Raw genomic sequence first — 19,185 nt, 5'->3', positions numbered from 1 at the left:
GGCCCTGACTACGTCCAACAACTTGGAATCCTCCAAGTCCTTAGTAGCCGCAGGCACTACAATAGGTTGGTTCAAATGAAAAGCTGATACCACCTTAGGGAGAAACTGGGGACGAGTCCTCAATTCTGCCCTATCCATATGGAAAATCAGATAAGGGCTTTTATATGACAAAGCCGCCAATTCTGACACACGCCTGGCCGAAGCCAAGGCCAACAGCATGACCACTTTCCACGTGAGATATTTCAAATCTACGGTTTTTAGTGGCTCAAACCAATGTGACTTTAGGAAATCCAACACCACGTTGTGATCCCAAGGTGCCACTGGAGGCACAAAAGGGGGCTGAATATGCAGCACTCCCTTAACAAATGTCTGAACATCAGGCAGTGAAGCCAGTTCTTTCTGGAAGAAAATCGACAGAGCCGAAATCTGGACCTTAATGGAACCCAATTTTAGGCCCATAGTCACCCCTGACTGTAGGAAGTGCAGAAAACTGCCCAACTGAAATTCCTCCGTTGGGCCTTCCTGGCCTCACACCACGCAACATATTTTCGCCATATGCGGTGATAATGGTTTGCGGTCACTTCTTTCCTAGCTTTAATCAGCGTAGGGATGACTTCCTCCGGAATGCCCTTTTCCTTCAGGATCCGGCGTTCAACCGCCATGCCGTCAAACGCAGCCGCGGTAAGTCTTGGAACAGACAGGGCCCCTGCTGCAGCAGGTCCTGTCTGAGCGGCAGAGGCCATGGGTCCTCTGAGATCATTTTTTGAAGTTCTGTGTACCAAGCTTTTCTTGGCCAATCCGGAACCACGAGTATAGTTCTTACTCCTCTCCTTCTTATTATTCTCAGTACCTTGGGTATGAGAGGCAGAGGAGGGAACACATACACCGACTGGTACCCCCACGGTGTTACCAGAGCATCCACAGCTATCGCCTGAGGGTCCCTTGACCTGGCGCAATATCTTTTTAGCTTTTTGTTGAGGCGGGACGCCATCATGTCCACCTGTGGCCTTTCCCAATGGTGTACAATCATTTGGAAGACTTCTGGATGAAGTCCCTACTCTCCCGGGTGGAGGTCGTGCCTGCTGAGAAAGTCTGCTTCCCAGTTGTCCACTCCGGGAATGAACACTGCTGACAGTGCTAACACATGATTTTCCACCCATCGGAAAATCCTTGTGGCTTCTGCCATCGCCATCCTGCTTCTTGTGCTGCCCTGTTGGTTTACATGGGCGACCGCCGTGATGTTGTCTGACTGGATCAGCACCGGCTGGTGTTGAAGCAGGGGTCTAGCCTGACTTAGGGCATTGTGAATGGCCCTTAGTTCCAGAATATTTATGTGTAGGGAAGTCTCCTGACTCGACCATAGTCCTTGGAAGTTTCTTCCCTGTGTGACTGCCCCCCAGCCTCGAAGGCTGGCATCCGTGGTCACCAGGACCCAGTCCTGTATGCCGAATCTGCGGCCCTCTAGAAGATGAGCACTCTGCAGCCACCACAACAGCGACACCCTGGCCCCTGGAGACAGGGTTATCAGCCGATGCATCTGAAGATGCGACCCGGACCACTTGTCCAACAGATCCCACTGGAAGATCCTTGCATGGAACCTGCCGAATGGAATTTCTTCGTAAGAAGCTACCATCTTTCCCAGGACTCGCGTGCATTGATGCACCGACACCTGTATTTGTTTTAGGAGGTCTCTGACTAGAGATGACAACTCCTTGGCCTTCTCCTCCGGGAGAAACACTTTTTCCTGTTCTGTGTCCAGAACCATACCCAGGAACAGTAGACGCGTCGTAGGAACCAGCTGCGACTTTGGAATATTCAGAATCCAGCCGTGCTGTTGTAGCACTTCACGAGATAGTGCTACTCTGACCAACAACTGCTTCCTGGACCTCGCCTTTATAAGGAGATCGTCCAAGTACGGGATAATTATAACTCCCTTTTTTCGAAGGAGTATCATCATTTCGGCCACTACCTTGGTAAATACCCTCGGTGCCGGGGACAGACCAACGGCAACGTCTGGAATTGGTAATGACAGTCTTGTACCACAATTTTGAGGTACTCCTGGTGAGGAGGGTAAATGGGGACATGCAGGTAAGCATCCTTGATGTCCAGTGATACCATGTAATCCTCTTCGTCCAGGCTTGCAATAACCGCCCTGAGGGATTCCATTTTGAACTTGAACCTTCGCATATAAGTGTTCAAGGATTTCAATTTTAGAATGGGTCTCACCGAACCGTCTGGTTTCGGTACCACAACCATTGTGGAATAGTAACCCCGGCCTTGTTGAAGGAGGGGTACCTTGATTATCACCTGCTGGAGTACAGCTTGTGAATTGCCGCCAGTACTACCTCCCCTCGAGGGCAGCAGGCAAGGCTGATTTGAGGTAACGGCGAGGGGGAGTCGCCTCGAACTCCAGTTTGTATCCCAGTGATACTACTTGCAGAACCCAGGGATCCACCTGTGAGCGAGCCCACTGGTCGCTGAAGTTCCGGAGACACGCCCCCACCGCACCTGGCTCCACCTGTGGAGCCCCAGCGTCATGCGGTGGACTCAGAGGAAGCGGGGGAAGATTTTTGATCCTGGGAACTGGCTGTCTGGTGCAGCTTTTTCCCTCTTCCCTTGTCTCTGTGCAGAAAGGAAGCGCCTTTGACCCGCTTGCTTTTCTGAAGCCGAAAGGACTGTACCTGATAATACGGTGCTTTCTTAGGCTGTGAGGAAACCTGAGGTAAAAAAAAATTCTTTCCCAGCTGTTGCTGTGGATACGAGGTCCCAGAGACCATCCCCAAACAATCCCTCACCCTTATAAGGCAGAATCTTCATGTGCCTTCTAAAGTCAGCATCGCCTGTCCACTGCCGGGTCCCTAACACCCTCCTGGCAGAATGGACATTGCATTAATTCTGGATGCCAGCCGACAAATATCCCTCTGTGCATCCCTCATATATAAGACGACGTCTTTAATATGCTCTATGGTTAGCAAAATAGTATCCCTGTCCTGACAGGGTAATAGACCACGCTGTAGCAGCACTATCCATGCTGAGGCAATTGCAGGTCTCAATATAGTACCTGAGTGTGTATATACAGACTTCAGGATAGCCTCCTGCTTTTTATCAGCAGGCTCCTTCAAAGTGGCCGTATCCTAAGACGGCAGTGCCACCTTTTTTTACAAACGTGTGAGCGCCTTATCCACCCTAGGGGATATCTCCCAACGTGACCTATCCTCTGGCGGGAAAGGGTACGCCATCAGTAACTTTTTAGAAATTACCAGTTTCTTATCGGGGGAACCCACGCTTCTTCACACACTTCATTCACTCATCTGTTGGGGGAACAAAACACTGGCTGCTTTTTCTCCCCAAACATAAAATCCCTTTTTTTGTGGTACTTGGGTTAATGTAAGAAATGTGTAACACATTTTTCATTGCCGAGATCATGCAACGGATGTACCTAGTGGATTGTGTATATGTCTCAACCTCGTCGACACTGGAGTCAGACTCCGTGTCGACATCTGTGTCTGCCATCTGAGGTAGCGGGCATTTTTGAGCCCCTGATGGCCTTTGAGACGCCTGGGCAGGCGCGGGCTGAGAAGCCGGCTGTCCCACAGCTGTTACGTCATCCAGCCTTTTATGTAAGGAGTTGACACTGTCGGTTAATACCTTCCACCTATCTATCCACTCAGGTGTCGGATCACATTTATCGGCATCTGCTCCGCCTCCACATAAGCCTCCTCCTCAAACATGTCGACACAGCCGTACCGACACACCGCACACACACAGGGAATGCTCTGACTGAGGACAGGACCCCACAAAGCCCTTTGGGGAGACAGAGAGAGAGTATGCCAGCACACACCAGAGCGCTATATATACACAGGGATTAACACTGTAACTGAGTGATTTTCCCAATAGCTGCTTGTATACACAATATTGCGCCTAAATTTAGTGCCCCCCCTCTCTTTTTTACCCTATGTAGTCTGGAAACTGCAGGGGAGAGCCTGGGAGCGATCCTTCCAGCGGAGCTGTGAGGGGAAAATGGCGCCAGTGTGCTGAGGGAGATAGCCCCGCCCCTTTTTCGGCGGACTTCTCCCGCTTTTTTGTAGGTATATCTGGCAGGGGATTTTACACATATATAGTCTCTATGACTATATTATGTGTAGTTTTGCCAGCCAAGGTACTTAAAATTGCAGCCCAGGGCGCTCCCCCCCCCCCCCCCCAGCGCCCTGCACCCATCAGTGACCGGAGTGTGAGGTGTGCATGGGAAGCAATGGCGCACAGCTGCAGTGCTGTGCGCTACCTTGATGAAGACCGAAGTCTTCTGCCGCCGATTTCCAGGACCGTCTTCTTGCTTCTGGCTCTGTAAGGGGGACGGCGGCGCGGCTCCGGAACCGGACGATCGAGGTCGGGCCCTGTGTTCGATCCCTCTGGAGCTAATGGTGTCCAGTAGCCTAAGAAGCCCAAGCTAGCTGCAAACAGGTAGGTTCGCTTCTTCTCCCCTTAGTCCCTCGTAGCAGTGAGTCTGTTGCCAGCAGATCTCACCGAAAATAAAAAACCTAAATTAAACTTTCTTTTTCTAGGAGCTCAGGAGAGCCCCTAGTGTGCATCCAGCTCAGCCGGGCACAAGATTCTAACTGAGGTCTGGAGGAGGGTCATAGAGGGAGGAGCCAGTGCACACCAGGTAGTCCTAAAGCTTTCTTTAGTTGTGCCCAGTCTCCTGCGGAGCCGCTATTCCCCATGGTCCTTACGGAGTCCCAGCATCCACTTAGGACGTCAGAGAAACTAAAGATACCTTAATATGAGAGGCACATCACGTCTTAACGTGAGTATGGTACGCACGAAGCCACCCCTATCCTAATCTTTTGGATTGGGACCACCTTAAAGACACCTTTACGTACAGGTCCAAGCACTATCCCGTTACGCACCCGCTCATTAAGAGAAAAAGGAAATAGAAGCCGTACACCTGTTACGAACTTACTGCACTATCAGTTGTCTTTCCCTTCTTACCCCCGAGGATACGAACTCACTGAGGACCCCATTCGGAGAAGTAGGAGGAAAGACAGGAATGAAGCTCTAAAGATACCGTTATAGGAGAGACACACCACTTATCAACGTGAGTACGGTACGCATCAAGTCAACGTGCACATTTCTATGAAAACGAACTGAGAAAAAGAACTGAGTGTTTATCAAAGACTGTGTACCACAAACCCACCTCTTTAAATTGTTCCATCATTTGATGAGCGCAGACGTGATTTCTCATTTGTTTGTGTATTCATGTCCTAGGGAGGTTGAGTGAACACCTGTAGACTTCACTACTGCCGCTCTCTGAGGCGCAGCAGTCCTCTATAAGCCATATTTAAGATTCCTCTTCCGGCTCAGGTACCTTCTCAGTAATATGCAAAACATCGCTAATGGATTCAATCATCAACTGCACCCCCATAGCAAGGGATGCACCCCCCCCCCCCCTCCCAGCATATCCCCATCCCCTGTATCAGTCGGTATCAGTGTCAACTTGCATTATTTGGGCAAGTGTACGTTTCTTAGGGTATGTAGGTGGGGTATGGGAGGGAGTAGGAGCTGAATACTGTAACCCCTCTACAGACTTCCTCAAAAACTGTGTTTCTTTCTCATTATGTGACATCCTAGATGAAATCTAGTATCTAATTCCTCTAGTAATGTGCCTGACCAATTTACTATGGCTTTAGAAATCCCCGTACAAGCAATAGTGGCCCTTAAAGCCACGCCTGTAGCTGTGTATAGTTATTTGAGCGTAGTCTCAATCTTGCGGTCAGCCGGCTCTTTTAAAGCGGTGGACCCAGGGACAGGTAAAACCACTTTTTTAGACAACCTAGATACAGAAGTTTCTACTACCAGCAGGATTTCCCACTTTTTCCTGTCCTCCTCAGGGAAAGGAAAAGCAATGAGAACCCTTTTTGGGATCTGGAATTTTTTCTTTGGGTTTTCCCAGGATTTTTCAAACAATGTGTTTAGTTCCTTAGACGCAGGGAATGTAAGGGAGGCTTTCTTATTGTCTGTAAAGTAAGCCTCCTCTATTTGCTCAGGTACCTTATCAGTAATGTGTAAAATGTCCCTAATAGCCTCAATCATGAGTTGCACCCCCTTAGCAAGGATGCATCACCCCCCTGCATATCCTCATCACGGTCCCATGTATCAGAGTCGGTATCCGTGTCAGCCTGCATTATCTGGGCAAGAGCACGCTTCTTAGGATATATAATTGGGGTCTTTGATGAGGTAGTGGGAGCTGAATACGACAGAACCTCAGACTTTCTCAAAACCTGTGTTTCAGTCTCATTTTGAGCTATCAGAGATGAAATCTGGGATATCATTCCCCTAATAGAATCTACCCATGGGGGTTCAGATTCAGAAGGCTGAGACAGTATATTACAGTCCCGAGTACATGGAATAGACTCATCAGGAGAAGATACACACTCTGCAGCACAAGATACAGAGTTCCTAGACATGTTCATGTGAGCTATACAAACACACACACACACACACAGGAAAATGCAGACACAGTTTCCCCCAGAGTACCTTCAGAGAGAGACAGAGTATATGGAGCCAACCACACAGCGCCCCAGTAGGCAGTTAATACACTAAACTGCCGGCACTGACTGAATAACCTTAATAGATTAAACAGTGATAATTACACTCTCCCCCCCCCCCCCCCCCCCGTCTATAACACCCTGGTACTGCAGAGGTATGCTGGAGTTATGTGGAGGGCAGCACTCTCTGTCAGCGTCTCTTCTGTCTGATCTGCAGGGAGAAAATGGCGCTGGTGAGTGCTGGATCCGCTCTGAGAAGCCCCGCCCCCTGTAATGGCGCGCCTTGCCGCTTTCACTGATTATACTGGCCTGAGGTGATTTAGCTGCTAACAGTGGGATTAGCCCCTGTTAGCATATGTAACCAGTGTAGGGCATTTGCGCTGGCCCAGGGCGCCCCTCACAGCGCCGCACATCAAGTACCGCCGAGCCCTCCGGAGCGTAGCCTGTCAGAGCTGCCCTCCCACCCTTGTGCCGCCCTTCTCGCCAGCGACATACTCAGCACTCTTCTATCTTCTGGCTCTGTCAGGGGGTGGCAGCCGTGCTGCGGGAGTGAGCAGTCGCCTCGTGGGCTTGTGATCACCACCGTCAGGAGCTCAGTGTCCTGTCAGCGGAGATAGAGAACCATTAACTTCTAGAGTTGGTTGCTACTCCCCCCCTAAGTCCCATGAAGCAGGGAGGCTGTTGCCAGCAGCCTGCCTGTACCTAACACTCTTAAAAAAACAATAAAACTAGAAAAACTCCTAGGAGCTCCCCTAGCTGTCACCAGCACATTTTCTAAACGGAGTCTGGTAGGAGGGGCATAGAGGGAGGAGCCAGCCCACACTATTAAACTCTTAAAGTACCCATGGCTCCCAAGGGACCCGTCTATACCCCATGGTACTAATGTGGACCACAGCATCCTCTAGGACGTAAGAGAAAAGACTTCAAGCAACCTTCCACACATTTCTTCATCGGTTCCTTCAGCGAGGTGACGGTGGTGACAGGCAGAGTAGATGACACCACAAGACGGGCTATATGTGAGTCCACTGGTGGCGGGGTTTCCCACTTGTTACTCAACTCCGCAGAAATAGGATAACGAGCTACCAACTTTTAAGACAGGAAAAATGTATATCCTGGAGAAGACCAAGATTCTTGACGTATGTCAATTAAATGATCAGAATGTGGTAAAACTAATAGTAACCTTCTGATGTTTAAACTTATCAGATTTCTTAGACATGTCAGGAGGGTCAACGTCATCATCAATCTGAAGAATCAGCTTGATAGCCTCCATTAGGTCAGGGACATCAACCTGTGTTGTAGAATCATCATCAGAAGCAGCATCAGCATTTGATGGATCGGTATATTCCCCATCCAAATCGGAAGAATCATATGAAATATAAGTAGATTGTGAGGAAAAAATGGCCCGCTTAGATGACCCTTTGGTCCCAGTAGGGCGAGGGTTAGGTTTTTGTTTAACCAAGGACTGATTTAATTGCTGTAACTGGGTTGACAGAATATCCGCCCATGGTGGATTCACTACAGGGACAATATGTGGCTGTAATGGCACAGGAGGCCCACAGTGGATGTAAGCCGTGTTACAAGCGTAGTCAGCAAATTGGAAAATGCAGCCCAAGGTGGGTCTTGATGTGCCACAGGTGCTGCGGATGACTAGGGAGGGCAGAACACCCAGTACCTCAGCAGAAATCTTTTCCTCAGATAAATCTGTGACGTCAGCTCTGCATGATGTAGGAGCGTCTGCGGATCAGTAAAACTGCACTGGACTAGTAATACAGGTTGAGTATCCCATATCCAAATATTCCGAAATACGGAATATTCCGAAATACGGAATTTTTGGAGTGAGATAGTGAAACCTTTGTTTTCTGAAGGCTCAATGTACACAAACTTTGTTTAATACACAGTTATTAAAAATATTGTATTAAATGACCTTCAGGTTGTGTGTATAAGGTGTATATGAAACATAAATGAATTGTGTGAATGTAGACACACTTTGTTTAATGCACAAAGTTATAAAAGATATTGGCTAAAATTACCTTCAGGCTGTGTGTATAAGGTGTATATGTAACATAAATGTATTCTGTGCTTAGACTTAGGTCCCTTCACCATGATATCTCATTATGGTATGCAATTATTCCAATATACGGAAAAATCCAATATCCAAAATACCTCTGGTCCCAAGCATTTTGGATAAGGGATACTCAACCTGTACATATATCTATGTATGTATACAGATATAACAATGCACAGTAAACACTGGATGTATATCATAGAATACTTGTACTATTCATATAGAGTGCACTTGTTCTTAACTAACGCTGTCTAAACGACATGTAGAATACTTAAGTGTCCTGTAAATGCACAGCGCAGATGAGACAGGCGGCTTTACAGAGGAGACAGTGCCCAGCAGTCCCAGAATCAGCGCAGCTCTGTGTAATGGCGCCCAAACGCTGACAGGGAGTGAGGTAGAGAGAGATGCAGCTCCAGGGCGGGAACACCTGCTGTAGATGGCGCCTGGAGCTGGTGGAGGGGCTACAGGTCAGCGCCTTATCCCCTCTGCTGGACTTCACCACCAGGTACTATGGAGCCTATGTTAAATGGATTTTAGTAAATCCGACCTGTGCTCCCTGCCCTGGTGGATATAGTGGGATCCCTGCACATCCACACTGTCCACGCCAGCGGAGCGGTCCGTCTCCTGGGACCGTGTTCCGATCGCGATTTCGGTGGGTCCCAGTTGGGGGACCCTCTTAATTCCTCCCTGAAGTGCGGCCACGCGATCCAGGAGAGCAGCAGCGGTGATGTATGCCTTAAGGGAACCGGAGAGCCTCTGCTGCAAGAACCTGGCAACCAGGGCGCGGGAGTATGCAGCGCCGCTGAGGGAGTTGATGGAGCCGCAGCACAGAATGTCAGACTGACATGCCCGTGCTGCAGCCCTTGAAGTCTTCTTTCTTCTTTAAAAAAGCTCTTTTCAGGGCTGCATAGCGTAGCCCCACCTGTCAGCTGCCTGCACTGCAGGCACCAACTTACAAACTAAGCTCCAGTGAATGTAGGCAGGGCTATAGTGGAGGCGGTGCAGTGCATCCTGGGAACAATCATAGCCATAGCCTGTTGGTGCCTCAGATCAAGATCCAACTCTACACCCCGATGTTATTCCCTGTGGAATACCAGTGCACCCCACTGCATTTCTGCAGTGTTCCCTGAGATTTTCTTGTCATTCTGCACACTTAGGGGCCTCTTCAATTCAAAACGATGGGGGAGATGTACTAAGCCTTGATAAAGTTATACATTTCATGTTGATAAAGTACTAGCCAATCAGCTCCTAACTGCCATGTTACAGGCTGGGTTTGAAAAATGACAGTTAAGAGCGGACTGGCTGGTACTTTATCAGTGTGACATTTATCACTTTTCAATGCTTAGTACATCTGGCCCACTGTACTCAATGTGCTGTTAGAATGGCATGTGAACACGCCAGCACATTGTAAGGGCAACCTTGTTCATTTTACCTCATACTCTCATAGAGGTGCACAGTAATATAACCAATGAGGTTCTAATGTAATAGAGCGATGTGACAGCCACACATTGCTTGGAATGGAATTGGCCCATTAGGCATAATAAAAATTGTGGAGTTAAGAGCCGAGAATAGGCATGCAAATTGATGCATCATGGGAGGACCAACTAGACACCCCAATGCGAAATTAGGCTTTTGGGTCCAGCTTGTTTCAATTGATGCCTACTGTAGCTTGCACGTAATGATTTCTGAGAAATGGGGAAACAAAACAGAGTTTCCTTTCTCCTCCAATGTCAAAGCCACAAAAATATTAATTTGATCCTGCCCCTTACCTAAACATCTGTTAAATAAAGCATGGGATGTTGCCATGCGGATAGCACCTCCACTAAACTTTGTGTAAAATACAGCAGCGGGGAATAACTGAACCTCTGACTGAAGTAAGCATGTGCCTTGTACAGTATCTCTAGAAAGAGATCGTTTTTGTTCGTTTTTTGTTCTGGCTGAGTACATGGTCTACAAGGTTGGACAAGGATTAGATTAAAATTAGGAGAAAATGAAACTTTATGATACTGTGACTGGGTGAGTGCAGTGGGAGGTGTAGGAGGAAGAAGTGAGAACCATGCAGGGAATATCATCTCTACCTAGCGCCCCCTCACCTTCTCCAGCCTCCACTCCCCGTCATGTCTCCGCTCGGAGGCCATGGCCTCGCACCGAGACAGCAACCGCACAAAATTCAGCTCCAAACGAGACTTCGCCATGTGTGTAATAGTGCATAAGAGATTCGCATAGGGTACCAGCTGTCCTTGTACCCGGATGTACACTCAGACAGCGCCACCTCACGTCCTAGGCTAGCAGCCATCTTGGACGAGGCGGAAATTACCTGAGCGCTACACGCCTGGCACGGGTCGGTGGGACAAGTGAACATTGAACGAGTCCTTTCGTTTACAGTACTATATACAGTATTGTTTGTAACTATTATTTCTTCTCAAATACGAGGAATAATAAATGTATTATATGATTTATCACCATGGTTACTTCTGGTGGGGGCTGCAGATCAGGCAGTAAAGCCCTCGCCAGGATCTGAACACACATCATTCAACATAGCTTTCTCTTTACTAATGAGGCATTCGTTTACAAGATGTAAGAAACCAAAATGCATTTTGCTAATTATTGTGTTGGGGACACCTGGACAAATGTGTAAATAAAATATATACTCACTCAAACTCCGTACTCTTTGGTTCCTTGATAAGCCCATCATAAGTGACAGGTACAGTGCTGCTTCTTCTTCTTATTATTATTATTATTATTTTTATCTTTTGTTTATAAGGTGTCATAAGATGTCTGCAGCGCATACTTGCCTACTTTTGAAAAAGCCTCTCGGAGATGTGACAGTAACACCTATCAGTGCGGACGTGTACTGCTACATCTGAGAGGTGTATCATAAACATGACTGAAATCCAAATGTAAATGAGCCCCAAAGTTAGTAAGATCTATTTGTTGAAAAAAAGACTCTTATATTTCTCTGACGTCCTAGTGGATGCTGGGAACTCCGTAAGGACCATGGGGAATAGACGGGCTCCGCAGGAGACTGGGCACTCTAAAAGAAAGATTAGGTACTATCTGGTGTGCACTGGCTCCTCCCTCTATGCCCCTCCTCCAGACCTCAGTTAGAATATGTGCCCGGCCAGAGCTGGGTGCTCCTAGTGGGCTCTCCTGAGCTTGCTAGAAAAGAAAGTATTTGTTAGGTTTTTTTATTTTCAGTGAGATCTGCTGGCAACAGACTCACTGCTACGTGGGACTGAGGGGAGAGAAGCAAACCTACCTGCTTGCAGCTAGCTTGTGCTTCATAGGCTACTGGACACCATTAGCTCCAGAGGGTTCGAACACAGGGCCTGACCTCGATCGTCCGTTCCCGGAGCCGCGCCGCCGTCCCCCTTGCAGAGCCAGAAGACAGAAGAGAAGCGATGAAATCGGTACGGCTGTGTCGACATGTTTGATGAGGAGGGTTACGTGGAGGCGGAGTAGGGGCAGATAAGTGTGGTGTCGCCCCCGACGGGGCCGACACCTGATTGGATGGATATGTGGAAGGTCTTAACCGACAGTGTCAACTCCTTACATAAAAGGTTCGATGACGCAACAGCCTCGGGACAGCCGGGGTCTCAGCCCGCGCCTGCCCAGGCGACTCCGAAGCCGTCAGGGGCTCATAAACGCCCGCTAGCTCAGATGGTAGACACAGATGTCGACACGGAGTCTGACTCTAGTGTAGATGAGGATGAGACAAATGTACAGTCTACAAAAGCCATCCGATGCATGATTACTGCAATGAAAGATGTATTGCACATTTCTGACATTAACCCGGTTACCACCAAGAGGGGTATTATGTTTGGGGAGAAAAAGCAGCCAGTAACTTTTCCCCCATCTGATGAATTAAATGAATTGTGTGAAGAAGCGTGGAGTTCCCTGATAAGAAACTAGTGATTTCTAAGAGGTTACTGATGGCGTACCCTTTCCCGCCAATGGATAGGTTACGTTGGGAAACATCCCCTAGGGTGGACAAGGCGCTAACACGCTTATCTAAAAGGGTGGCACTGCCGTCTTAGGATACGGCCGCCCTAAAGGAGCCTGCGGATAGAAAGCAGGAAGCTATCCTGAAGTCTGTGTATACACACTCTGGTACTCTACTGAGACCTGCTATTGCTTCAGCCTGGATGTGTAGTGCTGCAGCAGCATGGACTAATTCCCTGTCAGACGACATTGATTCCCTCGACAGGGATACTGTTTTGCTAACCCTCGAACATATAAAAGACGTCGTCTTATATATGCGGGATGCCCAGAGGGACATTTGCCTGCTGGCATCAGAGAATTAATGCAATGTCCATTTCTGCCAGGAGAGTATTATGGACTCGGCAGTGGACAGGTGATGCTGATTCTAAAAAACACATGGAGGTTTTGCCTTATAAGGGTGAGGAATTGTTTGGGGACGGTCTCTCGGACCTTGTATCCACAGCAACTGCTGGGAAGTCGACTTTTTCACCTCAGGTTCCCTCACAGCCTAAGAAATTGCAGTCCTTTCGGCCTCAGAAAGGCAAGCGGGTCAGAGGAGCATCCTTTCTGGCCTGAGGCAAGGGTAGAGGAAAGAAGCTGCACCAGGCAGCCAGTTCCCAGGAACAAAAATCCTCCCCTGCTTCCACTAAGTCCACCGCATGACGTTGGGGCTCCACAGGCGGAGCCAGGTGCGGTGGGGGGGGCGTCTCCGAAACTTCAGCAACCAGTGGGTTCGCTCACAGGTGGATCTCTGGGCTGTACAAATTGTATCTCAGGGATACAAACTGGAGTTCCAGGCGACTCCCCCTCGCCGTTACCTCAAATCAGCCTTGCCAGCTGCTCCCAGGGAAAGGGAGGTAGTACTGGCGGCAATTCACAAGCTGTACCTCCAGCAGGTGATAATCAAGGTCCCCCTCCTTCAACAGGGAAGGGGTTACTATTCCACAATGTTTGTGGTACCGAAACCGGACGGTTCGGTGAGACCCATTCTGAATTTAAAATCCTTGAACACTTATATAAAGAAGTTCAAGTTCAAAATGGAATCGCTCAGGGCGGTTATTGCAAGCCTGGAAGAGGGGGATTTTATGGTGTCGCTGGACATCAAGGATGCTTACTTGCATGTCCCCATTTACCCACCTCACCAGGAATACCTCAGGTTTGTAGTACAGGACTGTCATTACCAATTCCAGACGTTGCCGTTTGGTCTGTCCACGGCACCGAGAATATTTACCAAGGTAATGGCCGAAATGATGATACTCCTTCGGAAGAAGGGAGTTATTATTATCCCGTACTTGGACGATCTCCTCATAAAGGCGAGGTCCAGAGAGCAGTTGTTGGTCAGCGTAGCACTCTCTCAGGAAGTGTTGCAACAGCATGGCTGGATTCTGAATATCCCAAAGTCGCAGCTGATTCCTGCGACGCGTCTGCTTTTCCTGGGCATGATTCTGGACACAGAACAGAAGAAGGTGTTTCTCCCGGTGGAGAAGGCCCAGGAATTGTCATCTCTGGTCAGGGACCTCCTGAAACCAAAACAGGTGTCGGTGCATCACTGCACGCGAGTCCTGGGAAAGATGATGGCTTCTTACGAAGCAATTCCCTTCGGCAGGTTCCATGCAAGGATCTTTCAGTGGGATCTGTTGGACAAATGTTCCGGATCGCATCTTCAGATGCATCGGTTGATCACCCTGTCCCCAAGGGCCAGGGTGTCTCTGCTGTGGTGGCTGCAGAGTGCTCATCTTCCCGAGGGCCGCAGGTTCGGCATACAGGACTGGGTCCTGGTGACCACGGATGCAAGCCTCCGAGGATGGGGGGCAGTCATTCAGGGAAGAAACTTCCAAGGACAGTGGTCAAGTCTGGAGACTTCACTACACATAAATATACTGGAACTAAGGGCCATTTACAACGCCCTGAGGCAAGCAGAGCCCCTGCTTCAAAACCAACCAGTACTGATTCAGTCAGACAACATCACGGCGGTCGCCCATGTAAACCGCCAGGGTGGCACAAGAAGCAGGATGGCAATGGCAGAAGCCACAAGGATTCTTCGATGGGCGGAGAATCACGTGCTAGCACTGTCAGCAGTGTTCATTCCGGGAGTGGACAACTGGGAAGCAGACTTCCTCAGCAGGCACGACCTCCACCCGGGAGAGTGGGGACTTCATCAAGAAGTCTACACACAGATTGTAAATCGCTGGGAACTGCCACAGGTGGACATGATGGCGTCCCGCCTCAACAAAAAGCTAAAAAAAAATATTGCGCCAGGTCAAGGGACCCTCAGGCGATAGCTGTGGACGCACTAATGACACCGTGGGTGTACCAGTCGGTTTATGTGTTCCCTCCCCTTCCTCTCATACCCAAGGTACTGAGGATAGTAAGAAAGAGAGGAGTAAGAACTATACTCATCGTTCCGGATTGGCCAAGAAGAACTTGGTACCCAGAACTACAAGAAATGATCTCAGAGGACCCATGGCCTCTGCCTCTCAGACAGGACTTGTTACAGCAGGGGCCCTGTCTGTTCCAAGACTTACCGCGGCTGCGTTTGACGGCATGGCGGTTGAACGCCGGATCCTAGCGGAAAAGGGCATTCCGGATGAAGTTATTCCTACGCTGATAAAGGCTAGGAAAGGTGTGACAGCAAAACATTATCACCGTATATGGCGAAAATATGTTGCTTGGTGTGAGGCCAGGAAGGCCCCTACAGAGGAATTCCAGCTGGGTCGATTCCTGCACTTCCCACAGTTAGGAGTGACTATGGGCCTAAAATTAGGATCCATAAAGGTCCAGATTTCGGCCCTATCTATTTTCTTTCAAAATGAACTGGCTTTACTGCCTGAAGTTCAGACGTTTGTTAAGGGAGTGCTGCATATTCAGCCCCCTTTTGTGCCTCCAGTGGCACCTTGGGATCTTAACGTTGTGTTGGATTTCCTGAAATCACACTGGTTTGAGCCACTTAAGACCGTGGAGCTAAAGTATCTCACGTGGAAGGTGGTCATGCTGTTGGCCTTGGCTTCAGCTAGGCGTGTGTCAGAATTGGCGGCTTTGTCATGTAAAAGCCCGTATCTGATCTTCCATATGGACAGGGCAGAATTGAGGACTCGTCCCCAATTTCTCCCAAACGTGGTATCAGCGTTTCATTTGAACCAACCTATTGTGGTGCCTGCGGCTACTCGGGACTTGTAGGCTTCCAAGTTGCTGGACGTAGTCCGGGCTTTGAAAATTTATGTTTCCAGGACGGCTGGAGTCAGGAAAACTGACTCGCTATTTATCCTGCATGCACCCAACAAGCTGGGTGCTCCTGCTTCAAAGCAAACTATTGCTCGCTGGATCTGTTGCACGATTCAGCTGGCACATTTTGCGGCTGGACTGCCGCATCCTAAATCAGTAAAAGCCCATTCCACAAGGAAGGTGGGCTCTTCTTGGGCGGCTGCCCGAGGGGTCTCGGCTTTACAGCTTTGCCGAGCTGCTACTTGGTCGGGTTCAAACACATTTGCTAAATTCTACAAGTTTGATACCCTGGCTGAGGAGGACCTTGAGTTTGCTCATTCGGTGCTGCAGAGTCATCCGCACTCTCCCGCCCGTTTGGGAGCTTTGGTATAATCCCCATGGTCCTTACGGAGTTCCCAGCATCCACTAGGACGTCAGAGAAAATAAGAATTTACTCACCGGTAATTCTATTTCTCGTAGTCCGTAGTGGATGCTGGGCGCCCGTCCCAAGTGCGGACTCTCTGCAATACATGTATATAGTTATTGCTTCACTAAAGGGTTATTGTTATGAGACATCCGTAAAAGGAGGCTCAGTTGTTGTTCATACTGTTAACTGGGTATGGTTATCACAAGTTGTACAGTGTGATTGGTGTGGCTGGTATGAGTCTTACCCTGGATTCCAAATCCTTTCCTTGTTGTGTCAGCTCTTCCGGGCACAGTTTCCCTAACTGAGGTCTGGAGGAGGGGCATAGAGGGAGGAGCCAGTGCACACCAGATAGTACCTAATCTTTCTTTTAGAGTGCCCAGTCTCCTGCGGAGCCCGTCTATTCCCCATGGTCCTTTCGGAGTTCCCAGCATCCACTACGGACTACGAGAAATAGAATTACCGGTGAGTAAATTCTTATTTTTTCAGGAATTGTTTGTGTATTGTGTTTTAGAAGAGCTTCCATATACTGTGAAGGTGCTTACACACTGAGCGCTTTCCCCCATACCCAGCGATGTCAGCGGTGGTGAGCGGCTTTCCATAGCAGGACACTATGGAAAGCCGCTCACCCCGCAGTTCATCTACTGGTAATACCAGTAGATGAACGGCGGTCGTCAGCGATGAAGCGGGAGCGCGCATCAGCGCTCATCGCTTGTGCATACACACTGGGCGGCTTTGAGCAGAAAGCAGCTCAACACAACAAAACTGACCTGCTCTCAGCTCAAAATCGCCCAGTGTGTGTGGGCCTTAAGTGGCCAAGAGAAACCTCATTTAAAATGCTTGTAGCCATAGGGATCATTGTGCCTTATAATCAATGCAGGGAAATGGCGCTGATGAACTCATTTGAATGTATGTATCTCTGATTTATTTTTATACCCCAAGAATGTAAAGTAAAATCAGGGAGATTGCTGGTCTATTCAGGGAGTGAGGGAGATTGCTGCTATTTCAGGGAGTCTCCTGCAGAATGAGGGAGGGTAGGTAACTATGCTGCAGCGTCATGCACTGAAACCAAAATGACATCATACTTACCTACTCTGCCAAATTGTCTAGGAGTCTCCCCATAATTGGAGGTCCCTCCCAGACGCCAGGATGAGTGGGCAAATCTCCCAGAGCCGTCCGTGGACGGCCATTTCTAGAGGTAAGTGGGCTGGTCCAGGCAGCCATCAACTCGATCGACGGTGACTTGCATAATCCTGGCACCATGGTTTTGGCATGTATACCAAAAGTGAGAACTTCTGCTGTCCCGCTAGTCTGCCCCAAGTCCCTGTTACAGTGTGCATTGCAGGGAACTTGATGTCTAGCAATGTATGAGAGAGTTCTCGAATATGTAGGGATAGAGAGGGTGCACCCCTACTTCTGCTGTCCAGTGTCATATACGGTTATACAGAGGACATTGGATGAGAGAGATGGGGTACTGAGAGAACATTTTTAATATAAATGTATGACAGATATTTCTACCAGATGGTTTGTAAGCATCAAAACCTTTTTTTGCCAGAAATGTGTGGTAAAACTTTCACCTTTTTCCAGACTGAATGGTTTTTATTAGGTATTGGTGGACATTACGACCTCTTTTTGTCAGAAATGCATGACAAGTGCTTAGTAGAAATAAGTGCAAGCACCTTAAGCAGTAGGTGATAATTAAAGAGCAATAGGTTAACATTAACACATATCAGTAATTTGTGTATTCAAAATGTGCCCTCAAATTCCTATGGCTTTTTAAATAAAGTACAAAGCTTATGTTGGTACTTCCAATTGGGAAAAACAATAATGACCCCTTATAGGGAAAATGGATTGATCACAGGCACATACTGTATATACTGACTGTTTACAATGGTTCTATGTAAGCTTATTCAGAAAAAAAGAGATTACAAATATCAGATACATTTCTCAGTTAGCAAAACATAGGCATAGATAATTAAAGGCCCAAAAGGGCTATGTAATCTTTTTGCCAGAAATGTGTGGTAAAACTTTCACTTTTTCCAGACTGAGTGGTTTTTATTAGGTATTAGTGGACATTATAACCTCTTTTGTCAGAAATGCATAACAAGTACTTAGTAGAAAAAATTCAAGCACCTTAAGCAGTAGGTGATAATTAATAAGCAATAGGTTAACACATGTCAGTAATTTGTATATTTAAAATCAGCCCTCAGATTCCTATGGCTTTTTAAATAAAGTCCAAAGCATATGTTGGTACGTCAAATTGGGAAAACAACAATGACCCCTTATAAATAAAATAAAATAAATAATAATATTTGAATATATAAAAAAATATATAATAATAAATAATAAAATCACAGGCACATGTACAGGACTGTTTACAATAGGTTCTATGTAAGCTTATTCAGAAAATAATTACAAATACCAGATAAATTTATCAGGTAGCAAAACATAAACATAGATAATTAAAGGCCCAAATGGGCTATACGATACCAAAGGAGGACAGAGTGGACCAGACCGTGCACTGTCTGGTTCCACTGGTTCACATTCGCAGACGGACCATTTCACCACTGTGTGGCTTGTTCAATGTGAGTGTAAAGTAAAAAAAAAAATTACTGTTCCTACGCAACGTTGAGGTCTCAGTCTGTGCAGAATTCGGTGTCCCAGCCGGAGTCCCTATGTTGCTTCCACTGGCATCGACCTCGATAGTATTGACTGGGTCCCCCACGGCATCCATCGGCTCGGTGTCGCTGATCTCAGTGATGTCATCAAACAACATTGATGGCACCAGTGGAATGAATTGGCTGTTCTTCTGGGTAGCACTTCGTGAGGACACACAATGGACGATGAAATGGCAATGGGATTAACCAGGGCAGAATTAAACCAACTCCATTCTAGCAGCACCACTTTTCCTCTTGTTGTGGTCGTGACCTTTGTTGTAAAGTTTTCTGAGAGCTTTCAATTTATTCACT

At 47.9% G+C, this 19,185-nt stretch overlaps 1 protein-coding gene across 1 annotated transcript in view; it reads right to left on the bottom strand.

Moving 5' to 3' along the window:
• Positions 1–10,904, bottom strand: part of USE1 (unconventional SNARE in the ER 1) — a 250,328-nt gene extending 239,424 nt beyond the window's left edge. The window contains exon 1 of the mRNA XM_063914391.1: positions 10,704–10,904. Within this exon, the coding sequence (XP_063770461.1) occupies positions 10,704–10,805 (102 nt within the window). The 5' untranslated portion in view covers positions 10,806–10,904. The remainder of the gene's footprint in view (positions 1–10,703) is intronic.
• Between the last annotated feature and the right edge of the window lie 8,281 nt (positions 10,905–19,185).

The sequence above is a fragment of the Pseudophryne corroboree genome, chromosome 1 (assembly GCF_028390025.1).
Source record: "Pseudophryne corroboree isolate aPseCor3 chromosome 1, aPseCor3.hap2, whole genome shotgun sequence".
Lineage (NCBI taxonomy): Eukaryota > Metazoa > Chordata > Amphibia > Anura > Myobatrachidae > Pseudophryne > Pseudophryne corroboree.
The sequence above is the reverse complement of the archived record's forward strand: the minus strand, read 5'-3'. Positions and strand labels throughout refer to the sequence as shown.